At 41.7% G+C, this 22,003-nt stretch overlaps 2 protein-coding genes across 9 annotated transcripts in view; one reads left to right on the top strand and one right to left on the bottom strand.

The window, feature by feature from the left end:
* LOC129842589 (lysine-specific demethylase 4C-like) overlaps positions 1-3,598 on the top strand; it is a 48,341-nt gene extending 44,743 nt beyond the window's left edge. For all 8 annotated transcript variants that reach the window (XM_055911212.1, XM_055911213.1, XM_055911216.1 and 5 more), the window contains one exon: positions 2,453-3,598. In XM_055911212.1, coding sequence (XP_055767187.1) covers positions 2,453-2,620 — 168 coding nt within the window. In that variant the 3' untranslated portion in view covers positions 2,621-3,598. The remainder of the gene's footprint in view (positions 1-2,452) is intronic.
* A 15,005-nt stretch (positions 3,599-18,603) lies between these two features.
* Positions 18,604-22,003, bottom strand: part of LOC129842581 (receptor-type tyrosine-protein phosphatase S-like) — a gene marked incomplete at its 5' end in the record, with an annotated part of 116,999 nt that continues 113,599 nt past the window's right edge. Inside the window, 1 exon segment of the mRNA XM_055911191.1 lies at positions 18,604-21,791. Coding sequence (XP_055767166.1) covers positions 21,723-21,791 — 69 coding nt within the window.

The following is a 22,003-nucleotide window of genomic DNA, read 5'->3' as shown; positions in this document are numbered from 1 at the left end:
ATTTCTGTATGGACCTCGCCTTGTACACGGAGGCATTGTCATGCTGAAACAGGAAAGGGCCTTCCCCAAACCTTTGCCACAAAGTTGGAAGCACAGAATCATCTAGAATGTCATTGTATGCTTTAGTGTTAAGATTCCCCTTCACTGGAACTAAGGGGCCCGAACCATGAAAAACAGCCCCAGATCATTATTCCTCCTCCACCAAACTTTACAGTGCATTGGGGCAGGTGTTGTTCTCCTGGCATCTGCCAAACCCAGATTCGTCCATCTGACTGCCAAATGGTGAAGTGTGATTCATCACTCCAGAGAACGCGTTTCCACTGCTCCAGAGTCCAATGGCGTTGACCTTTACACCACTCCAGCCGACGCTTGGCATTGTGCATGGTGATCTTAGGCTTGTGTGCAGCTGCTCATCCATGGAAACCCATAACCAACAGTCAATGTGCTGACTTTGCTGCTATGGCCGATTTGGAGCTCTTGAGTAAGGCCATTCTACTGCCAATGTTTGTCTAAGAAGATTGCATGGCTGAGTGCTTGATTTTATACATCTGTCAGGAAGGGGTGTGGCTGAAATAGAATCCACTAATGTGAAGGGGTGTCCACATACTTTTGTGTATATATAGTGTAAATAACGTAACACCATGACAACCATGGAAATATAATCTATAGAGTTGTCTAGGAGTCTCTAACCCTGGTAATATAATCTATAGAGTCTCTAACCCTGGTAATATAATCTATAGAGTCTCTAACCCTGGTAATATAATCTATAGAGTCTCTAACCCTGGTAATATAATCTATAGAGTCTCTAACCCTGGTAATATAATCTATAGAGTCTCTAACCCTGGTAATATAATCTATAGAGTCTCTAACCCTGGTAATATAATCTATAGAGTCTCTAACCCTGGTAATATAATCTATAGAGTCTCTAACCCTGGTAATATAATCTATAGAGTCTCTAACCCTGGTAATATAATCTATAGAGTCTCTAACCCTGGTAATATAATCTATAGAGTCTCTAACCCTGGTAATATAATCTATAGAGTCTCTAACCCTGGTAATATCATTTATAGAGTCTCTAACCCTGGTAATATCATTTATAGAGTCTCTAACCCTGGTAATATCATTTATAGAGTCTCTAACCCTGGTAATATCATCTATAGAGTCTCTAGCCCTGGTAATATCATCTATAGAGTTTCTAACCCTGGTAATATAATCTATAGAGTCTCTAACCCTGGTAATATAATCTATAGAGTTGTCTAGGAGTCTCTAACCCTGGTAATATAATCTATAGAGTCTCTAACCCTGGTAATATAATCTATAGAGTCTCTAACCCTGGTAATATAATCTATAGAGTCTCTAACCCTGGTAATATAATCTATAGAGTTGTCTAGGAGTCTCTAACCCTGGTAATATAATCTATAGAGTCTCTAACCCTGGTAATATAATCTATAGAGTCTCTAACCCTGGTAATATAATCTATAGAGTTGTCTAGGAGTCTCTAACCCTGGTAATATAATCTATAGAGTCTCTAACCCTGGTAATATAATCTATAGAGTCTCTAACCCTGGTAATATAATCTATAGAGTTGTCTAGGAGTCTCTAACCCTGGTAATATAATCTATAGAGTTTCTAACCCTGGTAATATAATCTATAGAGTCTCTAACCCTGGTAATATAATCTATAGAGTTGTCTAGGAGTCTCTAACCCTGGCAATTTGACTGGTACAACATTAGATTTCCATGATGGCAGCATTGTAGAAAATAGATATATACTATACTAGACTGACTATATGTACTCTGATCTATATACTATACTACTATACTAGATTGACTGTATATACTATACTACTATACTAGCCTGACTGTATGGACTCTGCTGTATGTACTATACTACCTTACTAGATTGACTGTATATACTATACTACCTTACTAGATTGACTGTATATACTATACTACTATACTAGATTGACTGTATATACTATACTACTATACTAGCCTGACTGTATATACTATACTACTATACTAGCCTGACTGTATGGACTCTGCTGTATATACTATACTACCTTACTAGATTGACTGTATATACTATACTACTATACTAGATTGACTGTATATACTATACTACTATACTAGCCTGACTGTATGGACTCTGCTGTATGTACTATACTACTATACTCGACTGGCTGTATATACTACTATACTAGCCTGACTGTATATACTATACTACTATACTAGATTGACTGTATGGACTCTGCTGTATGTACCACACTTGTATCTTTATCTCCTCCCTCTCCTTCTCTCATCTCCTCCTTCTCTCATCTCCTCCTCTCCTCCATCTCCTCCTCTCCTCCATCTCCTCCTCTCCTTCTCTCCTCCCTCTCCTTCTCTCCTCCTCTCCTCTCTCCTTCTCTCATCTCCTCCTCTCCTCCATCTCCTCCTCTCCTTCTCTCCAGTCGACGGCATCCAGCATGCGTTTCCAGGACGCCTTCTTCACGACCCAGGGAGAGAGGAAGAGACAGAGAACACCCAACTCCCGTTTCCAGAAAGACTATGTGGCCCTCCCAGGCCTCCTTACCGCCAGCAAGAGCACATGGGAGCCCCGCAGCCCTAAAGGAAAATGATAGAGGGGTGGATCAAGTGATGACAAATGAATGCACTGATGTATGTGTGTGTGAGTGTAGCTGTGGGATGTACAGGTGTGTGTGTGTGTGTGTGTGTGTGTGTGTCGGGGGGTAGGAAAGAGGGCTGGGCAGAGGACCATTTAAATTGGACTGTATTGTCCTGAAGAAGGGTTATCATGAGTTGTGGTGGTTACCCAGTGCTTTCTCGTGAGTCAGGGAATTCAAAACAAAAAAAAAAACGATTTGTCACCTGATTTGCGTTTAAAAAAAGACAAAAACACATGTTTTTCTTTGTATATTACCAAAACAAACAGAGCTTCTTCTTTTCTAAACAAGCCCTACAACACAGTAGCGTTTTGGAATCTGCTGTATCTACCTGAGGATTATTTTGAATATGAATGCATCCCCAGTCCCAACCCGTGTCCCAAATGGCACCCTATTCCCTATGTAGTGCACTACTTTAGACCAGGGCCCTGGTTAAAAGTAGTGCACTTCTATAAGGGAATAGGGTGCCAGTGTTTTCCCTCTCCGCATGTTAGCTGTCGTCTGCTGCTTCTGCTCCTCGGCCGCGTCTCCATACTCTCAAAGCGGCTTCCTCTCCTCGTTTCCTTGTATACTCGTCTCCTTTCCTTTATCCTCCATTCACGCTGACCTGAAAGGACTGGGAAGGTGAAGGCGAACACACACACACAAAAGACATCGGCCATTTTTTGATATTGCTTTAATCTGTCTGGGTCAGTGCCAGATCGGTGCAGATTAAGGAAAGGAGTTGAGGAAAGGAGACGAGAAGAGGAAGCAACTAGATCATTGAGTTCTCTGTCCTCTTAACATGTGAAACAGAGTTGCTACTGTCGCTGTGTTGAATAAAAACACCATCATCTAATTATTTAATTTAATATTTTTATTTATTTTTGGGGCTTGCTTTTAAAAAAAGTATTGCTAACTGCTGTAAGGAAAACAATAAATAACTTTCATGTCCTGCTTTGTTTGTTTTGATTTGACGAGGCAGGAATGAGCGTGATGTTGTATAGGTAGAATGAATGATTTGACGAGGCAGGAGTGAGCGTGATGTAAAGGTAGAATGAATGATTTGACGAGGCAGGAGTGAGCGTGATGTTGTATAGGTAGAATGAATGATTTGACGAGGCAGGAGTGAGCGTGATGTTGTATAGGTAGAATGAATGATTTGACGAGGCAGGAGTGAGCGTGATGTAAAGGTAGAATGAATGATTTGACGAGGCAGGAGTGAGCGTGATGTTGTATAGGTAGAATGAATGATTTGACGAGGCAGGAGTGAGCGTGATGTAAAGGTAGAATGAATGATTTGACGAGGCAGGAGTGAGCGTGATGTTGTATAGGTAGAATGAATGATTTGACGAGGCAGGAGTGAGCGTGATGTAAAGGTAGAATGAATGATTTGACGAGGCAGGAGTGAGCGTGATGTAAAGGTAGAATGAATGATTTGACGAGGCAGGAGTGAGCGTGATGTTGTATAGGTAGAATGAATGATTTGATGAGGCAGGAGTGAGCGTGATGTATAGGTAGAATGAATGATTTGACGAGGCAGGAGTGAGCGTGATGTTGTATAGGTAGAATGAATGATTTGACGAGGCAGGCAGGAGTGAGCGTGATGTAGTATAGGTGGAATTAATGATTTGACGAGGCAGGAGTGAGCGTGTTGTATAGGTAGAATGAATGATTTGACGAGGCAGGCAGGAGTGAGCGTGATGTAGTATAGGTGGAATTAATGATTTGACGAGGCAGGAGTGAGCGTGTTGTATAGGTAGAATGAATGATTTGACGAGGCAGGAGTGAGCGTGTTGTATAGGTAGAATGAATGATTTGACGAGGCAGGAGTGAGCGTGATGTTGTATAGGTAGAATGAATGATTTGATGAGGCAGGAGTGAGTGTGATGTATAGGTAGAATGAATGATTTGACGAGGCAGGAGTGAGCGTGATGTTGTATAGGTAGAATGAATGATTTGACGAGGCAGGAGTGAGCGTGATGTTGTATAGGTAGAATGAATGATTTGACGAGGCAGGCAGGAGTGAGCGTGATGTATAGGTAGAATGAATGATTTGACGAGGCAGGAGTGAGCGTGTTGTTGTATAGGTAGAATGAATGATTTGACGAGGCAGGAGTGAGCGTGTTGTTGTATAGGTAGAATGAATGATTTGACGAGGCAGGAGTGAGCGTGTTGTTGTATAGGTAGAATGAATTCGACGAGGCAGGAGTGAGCGTGATGTATAGGTAGTTGAAGGCCCGTGTTGTGATACTGGAGGTTTGTTTACGCTAGTGGCTAGATGGCACCGGGAACAACAGTTATTGAAAACTGTTGCATTTTAGCCTAACCCGTTATGTAAACAAACCATTAGTATCGCGCTTTGTCGGCTACACACAATTTAAAGGTAATTTCCAATTGAGTCGACATACAGTATGCAGTGCGGTCGTATGGAATCCGGACTAAATTAGACGGACGTGAAAATAATTGCAGACAATGAATCATTGGCACCTGGCGGTTTCTGTGCCTGATAACTTAAACCCACAGTAGCTAATTTGTCTCACTTTGACCTGCTGACCAGCAGAGGGCATGATCTTCAGACTTAACCAGAGTTTCAACCTGCAACCATGCTCTGGAGTTTAGAGGGGGAAGCTCCTGAGCCTTGACTGGGATTAAAACCTCCAACCATGCTGCAGAGCCTTGACTGGGGTTAGAACTTCCAACCGTGCTCCAGAGCCTTGACTGGGGTTAGAACTTCCAACTGTGCTGCAGAGCCTTGACTGGGGTTAGAACTTCCAACCGTGCTCCAGAGCCTTGACTGGGGTTAGAACCTCCAACCGTGCTCCAGAGCCTTGACTGGGGTTAGAACCTCCAACCATGCTGCAGAGCCTTGACTGGGGTTAGAACCTCCAACCGTGCTCCAGAGCCTTGACTGGGGTTAGAACTTCCAACCATGCTCCAGAGCCTTGACTGGGGTTAGAACTTCCAACCGTGCTCCAGAGCCTTGCCTGAGGTTAGAACTTCCAACCGTGCTGCAGAGCCTTGACTTTATATTGCTGGTTTCAAACTTGCAACTTTTGGAATCAGAGGCAGATGAAACCTACTTGAAGGTAACAGCACTCACTGCTGCCCCTAGTGGCCGGGTTCTATGTCATCTCCCGACGTCCTCAGACATGGATGGACATGGAATACGGACTTGTATCACAGTTGGCCTGGCTGTGCAGTGACACTGACAGGGATGGAAGTGTTGAGTTTCCTCTACTGAACCACTGCTGTACTCGGGAGGAAAATCTATGGAAAAAACGCAGTATTTTAATAGGCTAAAATTGTTCCGGAACCCCACGATTGACCACTCACGCTTATCGCTCCCTATCCCTCCTTATGTGTGACAGCCAATCCCAGCAGCCTTGGCTGGCTCTGCAGCAGAGTCCTACGTGTGACAGCCAATCCCAGCAGCCTTGGCTGGCTCTGCAGCACAGTCCTACGTGTGACAGCCAATCCCAGCAGCCTTGGCTGGCTCTGCAGCAGAGTCCTACGTGTGACAGCCAATCCCAGCAGCCTTGGCTGGCTCTGCAGCAGAGTCCTACGTGTGACATCTAATCCCAGCAGCCTTGGCTGGCTCTGCAGCAGAGTCCTACGTGTGACAGCCAATCCCAGCAGCCTTGGCTGGCTCTGTAGCAGAGTCCTACGTGTGACAGCCAATCCCAGCAGCCTTGGCTGGCTCTGCAGCAGAGTCCTACGTGTGACAGCCAATCCCAGCAGCCTTGGCTGGCTCTGCAGCAGAGTCCTACGTGTGAAGACAACCCATGATAGAGAGACAGAACTGGGTTCAAACCTACACCCCTGTGCTTTGGTTGGTGAGATCCTTACGCCAGAGCCATGGACTTCTTCACTCTCAATACACTTCCTTTTGTAATTTTTTGACATCGACGTTCACAGAAAAGTCTACTAAAGCAGAAGAGATGGGGTTTTGAACTCATAACCTCTTGGATGGAAGGCAACTTGTCAACCTGGATGTTGCCCCCCATAGAATTAGGAATTACAATACTAGAATGGACATGAACCTTCTTATGATGGGTTAGACATAGAATTAGGAATTACAATACTAGAATGGACATGACCCTTCTTATGATGGGTTAGACATAGAATTAGGAATTACAATACTAGAATGGACATGAACATTCTTATGATGGGTTAGACATAGAATTAGGAATTACAATACTAGAATGGACACGGACCTGCTTATGATGGGTTAGACATAGAATTAGGAATTACAATACTAGAATGGACATGAACCTGCTTATGATGGGTTAGACATAGAATTATGAATTACAATACTAGAATGGACATGAACCTGCTTATGATGGGTTAGCCATAGAATTATGAATTACAATACTAGAATGGACACGAACCTGCTTATGATGGGTTAGACATAGAATTAGGAATTACAATACTAGAATGGACACGACCCTGCTTATGATGGGTTAGACATAGAATTAGGAATTACAATACTAGAATGGACATGAACCTGCTTATGATGGGTTGGACATAGAATTAGGAATTACAATACTAGAATGAACATGAACCTGCTTATGATGGGTTAGACATAGAATTAGGAATTACAATACTAGAATGGACATGAACCTGCTTATGATGGGTTAGACATAGAATTAGGAATTACAATACTAGAATGGATGTGAACCTGCTTATGATGGGATAAAGGGGCAGCCATGTTGGTCAGGGAGTTGGTCAACCATGCTTTGCCAGTGCTGTTTATAAAGACATGGTGTAAAATAATGAATTTTAAAGAATTCATCTGCACGATATTTCTTAGCTAGCGAGCCAGACAGTTTAAGAGGAATGATTCCATATATTTTTTAATTAACTGCCAATATGCCAACATTCCATTCAAACAGTGCAGTTAATTCACAGCCAAACACTGGGATGAAATCAGTTGATATGACTTAGACAAGTTGTAAATGCAACAGGGACTGATTGTATCATAATAGCACACTAGGCTTTCCAGTCAAAAATGTGAACATTTATGGTCTGTTTACATATTTTAGAGTCTATAAAGAAAATGTATATAAAACCCTTACAAACTGTATTTTTACGATTTATGTGACTATTTTAGGTTGACAATTTTATATTATTTAAGAAAAATAATAACTCATGATCTACATCAATCCTTTAGATGGACCACAACAAATATCAAATACTTACAATGCTTAATAAGTGACAACCAGGGTTGGGTAGGTTACTTTCTAAATGTAATCCGTTACTAGTTACCTGTCCAAAATTGTAATCAGTAACTTAACTTTTGGATTACCCAAACTCAATAACGTAATCTGATTACATTCAGTTACTTTTAGATTACTTTTCCCCTTAAGAGGCATTAGAAGAAGATAAAAATGTATGTTACCAATTGAACGACGTCGATTGCAGGATAAATCAATGTTAAAGTTTACATAGCGTTACATTGTACTTTATGGGTTGGTTATGTAGGCTTCTTCTAACTAACCCCTCACTTTCTACTACATACAATAATACTATTAAATGATATCTTCACATTAAAAACCAAAGTCTATCAGAATGACAGTCGATCCAATACATGTTATACCCCTTGATCTTCAAGAACAGGACTTTGACATATGGAAGTAAATAGTTTTTTCTGAGCATGACCCCAAAACGAAGGACTTATTAGCCAGCCCTACTTTTTTGTTTATGATATTTATTGTCATGGTGGACTGATTGGCCTGGAGAAGCTGAGGGATGGGCCTGGAGAAATGTAACCAGGACTGACCATCCATGATATCAAAAGTATTGTTTTAACCATGTTATGAGGCTATACAGTGTTTGTTTACATTTACAATGTTAACAGACATTGGAGAAAAAACAAGCTTATGTTTTGGGTTATAATTCACTGTGTCACAATTTCAGTGAGTCAGAAGTTTACATCCACTAAGTTGACTGTGCCTTTAAACAGCTTGGAAAATTCCATGATGATGTTATGGCTTTAGAAGCTTCTGATAGGCTAATTGACATCAATTGAGTCAATTGGAGGAGTACCTGTGGATGTATTTCAAGGCTTACCTCAAACTCAGTGCCTCTTTGCTTGACATCATGGGAAAATCAAAAGAAATCAGCCAAGACCCCAGAAAGAGAATTGTAGACCTCCACAAGTCTGGTTCATCCTTGGAAGCAATTTCCAAATGCCTGAAGGTACCACGTTCATCTGTACAAACAATAGTACTCAAGTATAAACACCACGCAGCCGTCATACCGCTCAGGAAGGAGACGCGTTCTGTCTCCTAGAGATGGACGTACTTTGGTGCAAATCAATCCCAGAACAACAGCAAAGAACCTTGTGAAGATTCTGGAGGAAACAGGTACAAAAGTATCTATATCCACAGTAAAACGAGTCCTATATCGACATAACCTGAAAGGCCGCTCAGCAAGGAAGAAGCCACTGCTCCAAAACCACCATAAGAAAGCCAGACTACGGTTTGCAACTGTGGGGACAAAGATCGTGCTTTTTGGAGTAATGTTCTCTGGTCTCTGAAGAAAACCATCCCAACAGTGAAGCACGGTGGTGGCAGCATCATGTTGTGGGGGTCTTTGCTGCAGGAGGGACTGGTGCACTTCACAAAATAGATGGCATCATGAGGATGGAAAATTATGTCAATATATTGAAGCAACATCTCAAGACATCAGTCAGGAAGTTAAAGCTTGGTCGCAAATGGGTTTTCCAAATGGACAATGACCCCAAGCATGCTTCCAAAGTTGTGGCAAAATGGCTTAAGGACAACAAAGTCACGGTATTTGAGTGGCCATCACAAAACCCTGACCTCAATCACATAGAAAATGTGTGGACAGAACTGAAAAAGCATGTGCGAGCAAGGAGGCCTACAAACCTGACTCAGTTACACCAGCGCTGTCAGGAGGAATGGGCCACAATTCACCCAACTTATGGGTATATTTATATTTCACATTCTTAAAATAAAGTGGTGATCCTAACTGACCTGAAACAGGGAATTTTTACTAGGATTACATGTCAGGAATTGTGAAAAACTGAGTTTAAATGTATTTGGCTGAGGTGTATGTAAACTTCCGAATTCAACTGTATATATATATATTTATATATATATATATATATATATATAATATCATTTATAAATCCAAAAATGCATGTAACAACTACATAGTACCCTTTTAAGTCAATCAAAAGTGTGAGATTGAGCACGTTTCCATTAGATGTATTTATTTTATCAGCATGAATTAGATTGAGCCATAAAAGCCCCCACTTTTATTCCATAGGCTGGGATCCGCACTATGCAGCTGTTGCAAAAGCGCATTTGCCCACTGTCTGTCCACTGGTTTCAAAAACAATGATTGATAGGGAGTTTAAACTTCTTGAATTCAACCATTATTGGGTTTAAATACACATTGAGATTTGTGAACAGCCATCCACAACAACCACAATCTGTAAGACGCAAATAGCTACATGAAAGCAGCAGTGTGATTCACATCAATGCGCTTTGTACATATCAATAATAAGTGATATCCGTATCGCCGTAGACTACGCCACTGCTGTCATCCTTACCTCCAAGCGTGTATTCACGTTGTATAATCTTTGGATGCCAACAGCAGTCACACCATTGGAAGATACAGCCTGGACTGTAGCCTACAAAAGCCTATTTCTGCTCTTTTCCAGCGATTGATCAAACACATTTGGTGTGTCATCATGGCAGTCTCTGACTTGCGGTCAAACTCGCTCAAGTGGTACAAACTTAAATTTGCGCCTTTTTTTTCCACTGAGAAAACAGAAGTGTCAACAATTTATTTTTTCGCAAACATTCTTTCTGAATTTAAAAGTAATCCTCAAAGTGATCATCTAGTTTTGCAAATGTATCTGTAATCTGATTACAATATTTTTTGCTGGTAATGTAACGGATGTTTACATTACATGTAATCCGTTTCTCCCCAACCCTGGTGACAACCTATATATAAAGATAACTTTATCCCATAACTTAACAATATGAAAGCAGATCTGATTAAATGGAACAATCTTCCCATAAATCTTACACGTAAAAAAAACCTCTTCAGAATGGTATGGTTGCGAAAGTTTAAATTGTTTTCTCTCGGTAATACCAATTACCCCACCGAAGACATTCTTTAAAAAAAAGTATACTCCGTCTTTATATGTGCTAATAAAACTCATAGAACAATAAGGTCATTTTTACATCTTCCTAAATCTGCGTGTAATTTTTAACCTTCCAGACTTGTTATTGTATCAATTTGCCACCCAGGGCTTTTACAGTTAAATGCGCTAAAGCGGAACAATAATCACCTGTTGAAGATGCGCATACTCACCCTACAGAACGTTTCTGTTTTCAAAGGATACAACTTAGAACATTAACGTCATAGTTAAGAACACTACAACAATATGGAAGACAATGAAACATTCTACAAGAACCTCCCTAAAAACACCACCCTATTGAACAATCCTTGGATAGCTTTTCGGGAATTCACCGATACATTTGTCCTTAATACTAATGGCACAGAAACCGTAAATTACTTGGTAATAGGAAATACATGTATTTCCAAGACAGAATTAAAAAGCAATTTTGGAATGACCAATGGTAGTTATTTACTAATACATGCAATTTAAAAGTTTCATATCAAGAAATGTCGGATTTGAAGTATTTTGGACGTCACAGCAATCTTGAGGGAATCCCATTTGAGTAAGAAAAGGATATTCATATGATAGGTAAGATATACAAAACCTTGCAGAGCATATCCAACTGACAATCTCTTAGTAAAAAATATAAACTATTACAACCAAAATGTTAAAATAACTGATACTGGCACAAGGTGGAGGGAATGCTGGAACATAACCAACGAAATTACAATGAACGAAAATGTATGTTTAATCCAGTATAAACGAATGTATAGAATTTATTACATGAGACAAAATTACCAAATTCTACAGCACAACGGCAGAGTCATCTGTTAACGAACAACGACTCAATAATCCATGCCTTCTGGGAACGCTATCAAGTTCTAAAATTATGGGCGGCGGTAGAAAGTTGCCTGTCAGAAATATCACAATGTACATTTTTACTTGGATTCCGTATGTCTGCATATTTCAAGACATGGTATGTGTGTGGCGTGAGATAACGTTATTTTAAGATGACTGATAAGAAAAGTAACTTAAAAAACGGTAAATCAACCAATCCTCCATCTTTAATACAATGGAAAGGTCAAATGCTTCAATTTGGTGCAGTTTGAGGCCATGTGTCTGAGTGATGTTGCGCTGGATATGTGGGTGACCAGGTGGGTCTGGGCAGGCAGGGGCGGACCTAGTGATTTGGATGCCCCAGGCAAAGGCCAGTCTAAGGCCCCCCGCTTCTCTGCGTGCACATAAAAAGAAAAAAAGGGTTTCTAATAAATATGTCATTTAACTGTAAACATATATTACCATTTCATGTGTCAACAACAACAAATGCGTATGACATACCATATGCTGCCACGGCGGCAACATGCCATATTATTTTGGGATAGACAGCTTCAGATAGATGGGCTACACCTACATGTCCTCTGTCTCCATGACGATGGCAGTTTTCCCAGCAGCACTTGTCTTTTTTTTACTAAATAATAGTTAAATTAGGGATGGAGAGCTGGTGTAAATCAGTGATGCCTCCCAGATTAGTGTTGTAGGCGCAACAGTGCTTGTCAACCTTTAATAGGCAGGTCAGTTAAGAACAAATTCTTATTTACAATGATGGCCAGATTTCAGCCTGGATTCGAACCAGGGACTGTAGTGACACCTCTAGCACTGAGATGCAGTGCCTTAGACCACTTGCGCCACTCGGGAGCTCATGTTGACAAAAGTGGATTTTGCATATAGAGCACACTTCTGACAAAACTACAAGTTTCCTCCCGATTTTTCTTCCATTTTCTGCAATGTTGCAAACTAGCATACATAGGGAGGCGACATGATTCTGGAGGTGTGGCAATGCAAGACTACTACTAAGTTAATATATGGAATTCTTTCAATGCAAGGATCCTTTTGCTATTTGATTTAGAATTTAAGGACCCCTGTAGGTAAACTTTTTTTTAAACAAAATAAATTTAAATGTATTGAATAACAGATTCTTACATGGAAAAACAGATAGTCAAAATGTTTATCAAGAGAAGAAGTATGTTTTGAAGTGTCTGTTCTACGTCTGAAAGATATAAAAAAGCTACCTGTATAAACATTACCTGTTAACCTTTGACCTGGAAATGTCCTATTCACTTCCATTCATTTTTCAGCCCAGTACCGGGTTGTCTTCAGACGAGTCCTGCAAAAATGGAGAACACCATCGTGTTCGTGAGAGTCTCATCTTTCCATAGAGGGGTCATATTCATTTGTAGACCAAACCGTTCGGTTTACAGACAGTTTTTTTGTTGTGAGAAGACGGATTTTTGAGATGTCTCCTGGTCTGACAAACAGCGCTGTAGCTCTGCCACCTCCCACCACAGATGCCGAAGGCCGACATAGACGGATGATGTGGATTGAGACGCAGCCCATGTAAAAAAACAGATATCTGACCCATTTTGATGGGGAATGTTTTTATTGATTTATTATGCCTCGAGCGGAGCATGGGTGGGTCTCAAGTGGAGAATTTTCTTTAAAGTATAATTTTTAAAAATATACTTTTTTTTACGTCCAGCTCCTGAGGCCTCTAATGGTAAATCCGCCAGTGTCTGTATGTTGTTGTTTTGTTTTGTTAAACAAATATAATAAGAAGAATAATTATATTACACCATTTCTGATATAACTGCATAACTAAACAGTAGAGGATTATGCCTCTACTGCATTCATTCCAATTAAACTGGCTTGGATTTCTCCCTGACCAATATGGCTGACATTTTCACACCATTCTGGAACATCGAGGGTTGATGACATAGCCCTGCTAGGAATTGAATTGACTACATGTGTAGAATAGCATGAGATTAGCTATACAAATGGAAAATGTTCTCTTTTCGCCATTGGCAAAATTTGTAGAGTTGTAGGAAGTTCGCCGTTTCCTGGGAAAATAAATGGATTAAAACGATCTAGGTTGGGGGGCTGGAGAGGGGGGGGGGGGGGGCTTTTCCAGACCTTACGGGGGGCCCTGTGAAATCTGTGGTACGTCCCTGTCACCAACTTCTTCACATGCTTTACACTTTCTAAACGGCTCTTCTTATTTTGACATCAAACCCACAACCTCTCTCATATCACAGCCAATTCTTCTGGTCTGTGTGACAATGATAATTGTTGAAACTCACAACCTCTCTCGTATCACAGCCAATTCTTCTGGTCTATGTGACAATGATAATTGTTGAAACTCACAACCTCTCTCGTATCAATGCTAATTGTTGAAGCCCACAACCTCGTGGTTACGAGACATCTGCTCTAACATCCATAGCCGTCAACTTCACTGCACATCACACCAGCTGTCTATTTCAATTGGAGTTATTGTGAAAAATACTGCAGGTGGTAACTAATAAACCAACATTCTGACATGAACAAAGAAAACATGCTGGTACATTCTCTCTCTTTCTCGTAGTCCTCTCGAACAGTCATACATCATACTAACCTCTAACACAAGTAGAAGCACCAAAATTATATTTTTTCACTCGAGTTTATTTGTAACAAAAAAACTTGTGTCGACAAAGTACAGAATTTCATACAGACCTCTTTCCCCCCCCCAGGTCTCCCCCCCCCCCCCAGTGTCGCCGCAGGGAACTGAAGAAATATTACAAAGCACTTGTTTCACTCAAAACAGAAAACCGTTTACATGTACAGGTTGTTCAGAGGTAATTTGATTATTTCCTTTTAACACGTCATATTCTGTTTAAAAAAAAACGTTTTGTTTAATAAACTCCAGTTGTATTCATCCACATGATACATTTGGGGGGAAAATAACAATTTAGTTATTCATTTATGTGATAGTTTATATTTTTATTTAGTGGTAGCATGACCAGAGGGTGACATATTACACATAAGTGACCGTGATAGAAGCTTTTCATTAAAATCTGTTTTATTTATTTAATAGTTATTTATTTGTAGATTTTATTCTTCGTGTTCTGTGTTATTTACATATACACAATGTAGTAAGCATCTAGAGTTGATCTTGACTGACAAACACAAGTTCAAGTAACGTAGTTTGGGGGGAGTGATATCAGAATCAGACATTTCAAAATACTGTATCTGGGCTTGATTGAGCTTGCCTGGAGCAACGGAACCAATAGAACAGTCGCAAAACAAAAAAAAAACACAAACCCCGCCCATCTGGCACTCCAGGCAGGCTAGAGCAAACGCTTGAAGTATTTGAACCCGTGTCTGAACAGAATCAACAAGGTGGTAGTAGTATAGTAGTAGTGCATAGTACAAAGAGAGAAAGTGCTAAATCTTCCCATCAAGGTGTTTGCCAAGGGACCGTCTCAAAAGTCCTGGAAGGCTACCAATACCATGCATATAAAAAGGCAACCGTTTACGTCCCAAAATGGCTCCCTTATTACCCTATATAGTGCACTACTTTTGACCTGTGCCTATGGGTAGTAGTGCACTATAAAGGGAATAGGGTGTCCTTTTTTTGGGACGCACACGACGATCCGTGTCACTGTAAGATGTACAGCGAGGTGGTGGACAATACAAAGTTGTGAAGAATGAATGAGCGAGATCCAAAACGATGCTTTTTCCTGTGTCGTACATAGAGGACAGTGTAGAGAGTAACAATAAGAACCGGAACTTTGTCACATGACCAACGACAGCCCGGGGGGAAAACGGACAACGGAATTCTAATTAACACAGGATGCGTCTGAAAGGGCACCCTAGTCCTTTGTGTAGAATATACTGCGACAGACACAGTCAGACGAGAAGTTTTACTGTTTTCTTTAAATAAAAAAGGGAGGTTTCAACTGGGAATGGAATGCAAAAAGCACAAACGTGGTGGTGGTGGTGGTGGTGGTGGTGGTGGTTTGACTGGGCCAGAGTTACAACAAAAGACAATGTCAAAGCCATTGTCATGTATCTTTATATAGAAGTGTAGCTGAGTTTACTGTGGCTTGTTTGTTTTCTCTCTGTCTGTGTCCAAACCCATAATGGGGGTTCTGTTGGAATTCACAACTTTCACAGGAGTCAAATTGAAGTCTCGAGGGGAATACAAGAATACGTACCAAGCGCCATGAAGAAGAAAAAAACGAAACAACGTGACATTTTGGAACAAAAGAATGTCACTGACTCAGTCAAGCTTGACGGACTTGACAGATTGTCAGGACTCAATACCCCAAAAACACTACGCCTATGTCCAAAATGGCACCCTATTCCCTATATAGTGCACTACTTTTGACCAGAGCCCTATGACCCGTGGTCAAAAGTAGTGCACTCTATCAGGAATAGGGTGCCATAGGATGCAGAAAAAACTCTCATCAACATATTTGTGCAGATAACACATTTAAAATCCCATGCTGGGGTTTATCTCAGGTCCTAGCTGTTGATCATGATGGGGTTTAAACCAAATACATTACACTAGGTTAGGTGTTGACCATGTTGGGGTTTAAACTAAAGACATTATACTAGGTTAGCTAGCTGTTTACATTACACTAGGTTAGCTGTTGACCATGTTGGGGTTTAAACCAAAGACATTACACTAGGTTAGCTGTTGACCATGTTGGGGTTTAAACCAAAGACATTACACTAGGTTAGCTGTCGACCATTATGGGGTTTAAACCAAATACATTATACTAGGTTAGCTAGCTGTTGACCATGTTGGGGTTTAAACCAAAGACATTACACTAGGTTAGCTAGCTGTTGACCATGTTGGGGTTTAAACCAAAGACATTACACTAGGTTAGCTGTTGACCATGTTGGGGTTTAAACCAAATACATTCCACTAGGTTAGCTGTTGACCATGTTGGGGTTTAAACCAAAGACATTACACTAGGTTAGCTGTTGACCATGTTGGGGTTTAAACCAAAGACATTACACTAGGTTAGCTGTTGACCATTATGGGGTTTAAACCAAAGACATTCCACTAGGTTAGCTGTTGACCATGTTGGGGTTTAAACCAAAGACATTACACTAGGTTAGCTGTTGACCGTGTTGGGGTTTAAACCAAAGACATTACACTAGGTTAGCTGTTGACCGTGTTGGGGTTTAAACCAAAGACATTACACTAGGTTAGCTAGCTGTTGACCATGTTGGGGTTTAAACCAAAGACATTACACTAGGTTAGCTAGCTGTTGACTGTGTTGGAGTTTAAACCAAAGACATTACACTAGGTTAGCTGTTGACCGTGTTGGGGTTTAAACCAAATACATTACACTAGGTTAGTTAGCTGTTGACCATGTTGGGGTTTAAACCAAAGACATTACACTAGGTTAGCTGTTGACCATGTTGGGGTTTAAACCAAAGACATTACACTAGGTTAGCTAGCTGTTGACCATGTTGGGGTTTAAACCAAAGACATTACACTAGGTTAGCTAGCTGTTGACCATGTTGGGGTTTAAACCAAAGACATTACACTAGGTTAGCTATTGACCATTATGGGGTTTAAACCAAAGACATTACACTAGGTTAGCTGTTGACCATGTTGGGGTTTAAACCAAAGACATTACACTAGGTTAGCTAGCTGTTGATCATGATGGGGTTTAAACCAAAGACATTACACTAGATTAGCTAGCTGTTGACCATGTTGGGGTTTAAACCAAAGATATTACACTAGGTTAGCTGTTGACCATGTTGGGGTTTAAACCAAAGACATTACACTAGGTTAGCTGTTGACCATTATGGGGTTTAAACCAAAGACATTTACTAGGCTGGTCATTTGTTGCCTAGATGAAGGTGAATGAAAGAAGTGGTGAATGAAAAACAGAAAACTCCCCCGTTCCTTAACAACTCTTCCATAAACTACAACATATCATAACATACTAAAAACAACCATAAGAACGAAATCCTTTACATTGCACACGCAATGGACATTTAACATACATACATACCATAACACACAATTATTACTAACATAACTTAAACGTTTATCAAAATAGGCGAGTATTATAAGGCACTATACAGTCTAAACTTAACAATACTTATTTGATGCTGTTTGGAAATACCACAAGATGTTGCTCATTCATTGCTGTGATACACACAAAAGGATGACATCGTCTACTTGTGCCATGACAAGACAAAAATGTATCTACTTCCTGGGTCAAAGGTCCTTGAAACGGACACGCTTCATTGGGCAGGTGCAATATCAGTCATAATATAACGCCGTGGTGCCTGAACAGATAGGTCCTCGTCAACATTACACACGGCGAGAGTGAGACACTTGACAGGAATATAATAGTCACACATATACTTATTGCACGAGTACTGAATCAGAACGCTTATATATCTGGGAGCATTCCAGTGAGAACATTACCTTCACCCATCCCTCCCTCCTTTCCCCCTTCCCTCCCTCCTTTCCCCCCCTCCCTCATTTCCCCATCCCTCCCTCATTTCCTCCCTCTTTTCCCCCATCCCTCCCTCCTTTCCCCATCCCTCCCTCATTTCCTCCCTCTTTTCCCCCATCCCTCCCTCCTTTCCTCCATCCCTCCCTCCTTTCCTCCATCCCTCCCTCCTCTCCCCATCCCTCCCTCCTTTCCTACATCCCTTCCTCCTTTCTTCCGTCCCTCCTTTCCTCCATCCCTCCCTCCCTCCCTCCTTTCCCCCATCCCTCCCCCCCTCCATCCCTCCCTCCCTCCTTTCCCCCATCCCTCCCTCCTTACCCCATCCATCCCTCCTTACCCCATCCCTCCCTCCTTTCCTCCATCCCTCCCTCCTTTCCTCCATCCCTCCCTCCTTTCCTACATCCCTCCCTCCTCTCCCCATCCATCCCTCCTTTCCTACATCCCTTCCTCCTTTCTTCCATCCCTCCCTCCCTCCCTCCCTCCCTCCCTCCCTCCCTCCCTCCCTCTTTTCCTTCCTTGTTGAGAGATCTCTTAGTGAAGCTTATTGGGACAAATACTTTGCTTCTATCTAGCAATTTATGTGCATACATCTGTGTTTCTGTCATAACTGGGCCTTTCTCGTTAGTATGTAATATACACTGGTTAGTATCTACAGTAGTACACTGTAGTATACACTGGTTTGTATCTATAGTAGTACACTGTAGTATACACTGGTTTGTATCTACAGTAGTACACTGTAGTATACACTGTTTAGTATCTACAGTAGTACAATGTAGTATTCACTGTTTAGTATCTACAGTAGTACACTGTAGTATACACTGTTGAGTATCTACATTAGTACACTGTAGTATACACTGGTTTGTATCTATAGTAGTACACTGTAGTATACACTGTTTAGTATCTACAGTAGTACACTGTAGTATACACTGTTTAGTATCTACAGTAGTACACTGTAGTATACACTGTTTAGTATCTACAGTAGTACTGTAGTATACACTGTTTAGTATCTACAGTAGTACACTGTAGTATATACTGGTTAGTATCTACAGTAGTACACTGTAGTATACACTGTTTAGTATCTACAGTAGTACACTGTAGTATACACTGGTTTGTATCTACATTAGTACACTGTAGTATACACTGGTTAGTATAACCTGTATACATCACTGTCTGGTGGAAAAGTTGAGTGTTTTGATAGCAGCAGAATCCTACTTAGCTGGTACCTAGTCATTCAAAATGGCCGCCATGTCAAAATGGCTGCCATGTATTGGCCTAAGTACTGAGGATTAGGGCTAGGAGTTTAGAGTTTCTCCTGGTCAGGTCACATGGTCAGGAAAGGAAATATTCCTAGCCCCACTGATTATGAGATGATGAGAAGACGAGAGTCCAGCAACCCAGTAAGGATTGATAGTTAAATAGAGAGAGAGAGAGACAGAGAGAGAGCGAGAGAGAGACTGCAGGAACACGAACATGACAGAGGAGTGTGACACATCGATAACGGTGTAAAGTCAACTGTAAACCATTTGACTTTGCTTGATTGTACACATTAAAACAGTACCACAGTTTTTTAACAGTAACACAGCTTTAACAACAAAAAACTACAATACTAAAGAAATTCGTTGCAACCTTGTCGCCATCGTAGGTCGAGACAAAGTCACAAGTCTGTACAAAAACCCCAAAAGATAGTTACAGATCTATATAGTACTACAAAACGAGATGTTGTTTATACTTTGTGGGGATTTTTAACCACTTTCCTAATTCCTCTTCAATAGAGACACATAGGCAGCTATTCAATCAAACTTGCATTTAGAAATGTTTACACAGTGTCTTCACGTACCCACACTTCTGTGAGCTGGAAGCATCTACCTGTCAGTGGAGTCTACCTGGCCGTGGAGTCTACCTGGCCGTGGAGTCTACCTGGCCGTGGAGTCTACCTGGCCGTGGAGTCTACCTGGCCGTGGAGTCTACCTGGCCGTGGAGTCTACCTGGCCGTGGAGTCTACCTGCCAGTGGAGTCTACCTGGCCTTGGAGTCTACCTAGCAGTGGAGTCTACCTGTCAGTGGAGTCTACCTGGCCGTGGAGTCTACCTGGCCGTGGAGTCTACCTGGCCGTGAAGTCTACCTGGCCGTGGAGTCTACCTGGCAGTGGAGTCTACCTGGCCGTGGAGTCTACCTGGCCGTGGAGTCTACCTGGTCGTGGAGTCTACCTGGCCGTGGAGTCTACCTGGCCGTGGAGTCTACCTGGCCGTGGAGTCTACCTGGCCGTGGAGTCTACCTGGCCGTGGAGTCTACCTGGCCGTGGAGTCTACCTAGCCGTGGAGTCTACCTGCCAGTGGAGTCTACCTGGCCTTGGAGTCTACCTGTCCATGGAGTCTACCTGGCCGTGGAGTCTACCTGTCCATGGAGTCTACCTGGCCGTGGAGTCTACCTGGCCGTGGAGTCTACCTGGCCGTGGAGTCTACCTGGCCGTGGAGTCTACCTGGCCGTGGAGTCTACCTGGCAGTGGAGTCTACCTGTCAGTGGTAGGTGTTTACATCACCCCTATAACCATTCTGTCATGTCATTTGATCATTTGACCATGGGTAAAATAAACAACTACTGTGTAAATACCGGAATGCGGATTTGATTGAATTGAGCTCATTATTACTTATTACTGTAGAAATATCTTCCTCTTCCTCCTCTTCCTCCTCCTCTCCTTCTTCATTCACCTGAAACAACATTCCGTCCCCAAACAAAAGTCCTCCTGGTGTCTTTCATCACCTGTGATTCCAAGGTGTCTCGTTTCATTAATACCGTTTGTTCCTTTCAGTTTCAATCCTCAAATTGGCAATTTTCCACTCCTCAAAAGTCTCTCTCTGCATCGTCCCCACAATGTCCAATCAATCAATCCGTGACGGAAAACAGAAAGTGGACTTTCTTGATAAAATAACAAAAAATGTCCAAAGTTGTTTTGATGGTGTGTTTGTCATCCTACTGTAGTCTCGTACATATCTAGGTGGGTGTTGCTTGTTCCCCTAACTGTCTACCTTTACCATGTAAAGACTTGTTCCACTGTGAATGACGTGAGTTCCCCTAACCGTCTACCTTTACCATGTAAAGACTTGTTCCACTGTGAATGACGTGAGTTCCCCTAACCGTCTACCTTTACCATGTAAAGACTTGTTCCACTGTGAATGACGTGAGTTCCCCTAACCGTCTACCTTTACCATGTAAAGACTTGTTCCATTATCAATCCATTGAATCCTCAATCCATTGTTTAAGTAGTGTCAGTTTGCGTCCAAAATGGCGCCCTATTCCCTATATAGTGCACAAAGTAGTGCACTTCTGACTGAGTAGTGAGTGGGTTTGGGTTGGGTCTGGAGGTATCCCCCGGTCAGACACGCAAATATGGCTCAGTTTAGGTGCTCGTTTTGGGGGAGGAGTGAAGCCATCGGTGCCCTGCCCTCTGGAGGTGGAGGCCTAATCTCAAATGGCCCCTATTACCTGTGTAGTGCACTAACCAGTAGTACTCTACTTTTGAGTGTACACACTGGGCCAAAGAAGTGAGAATACACTGTGGTCTAAAGTAGTGCACTACACAGGGAGTTAGGGTGTTGTTTGGGACGCGACCAGGGGAGGTATTATGTTGCATAGTGGTCGAAGCTACCCAGATACTCCAGACCGGCCCGGTAACAGAACTGGTACTGGTCCTGAAACAAACAGATCAACAACAACACACCTGTTACAATCATCATCAACAACAACAACAACACACCTATTACAATCATCATCAACAACAATACACCTATTACAACCATCATCATCATCATCATCATCATCATCAACAACACACCTATTACAATCATCAACAACATCAACACACCTATTACAATCATCATCAACAACAACAACAACACACCTA

The sequence above is a fragment of the Salvelinus fontinalis genome, unplaced genomic scaffold (genome assembly GCF_029448725.1).
Source record: "Salvelinus fontinalis isolate EN_2023a unplaced genomic scaffold, ASM2944872v1 scaffold_0055, whole genome shotgun sequence".
In the NCBI taxonomy this organism is placed as follows: Eukaryota; Metazoa; Chordata; class Actinopteri; order Salmoniformes; family Salmonidae; genus Salvelinus; species Salvelinus fontinalis.
The sequence above is the reverse complement of the archived record's forward strand: the minus strand, read 5'-3'. Positions and strand labels throughout refer to the sequence as shown.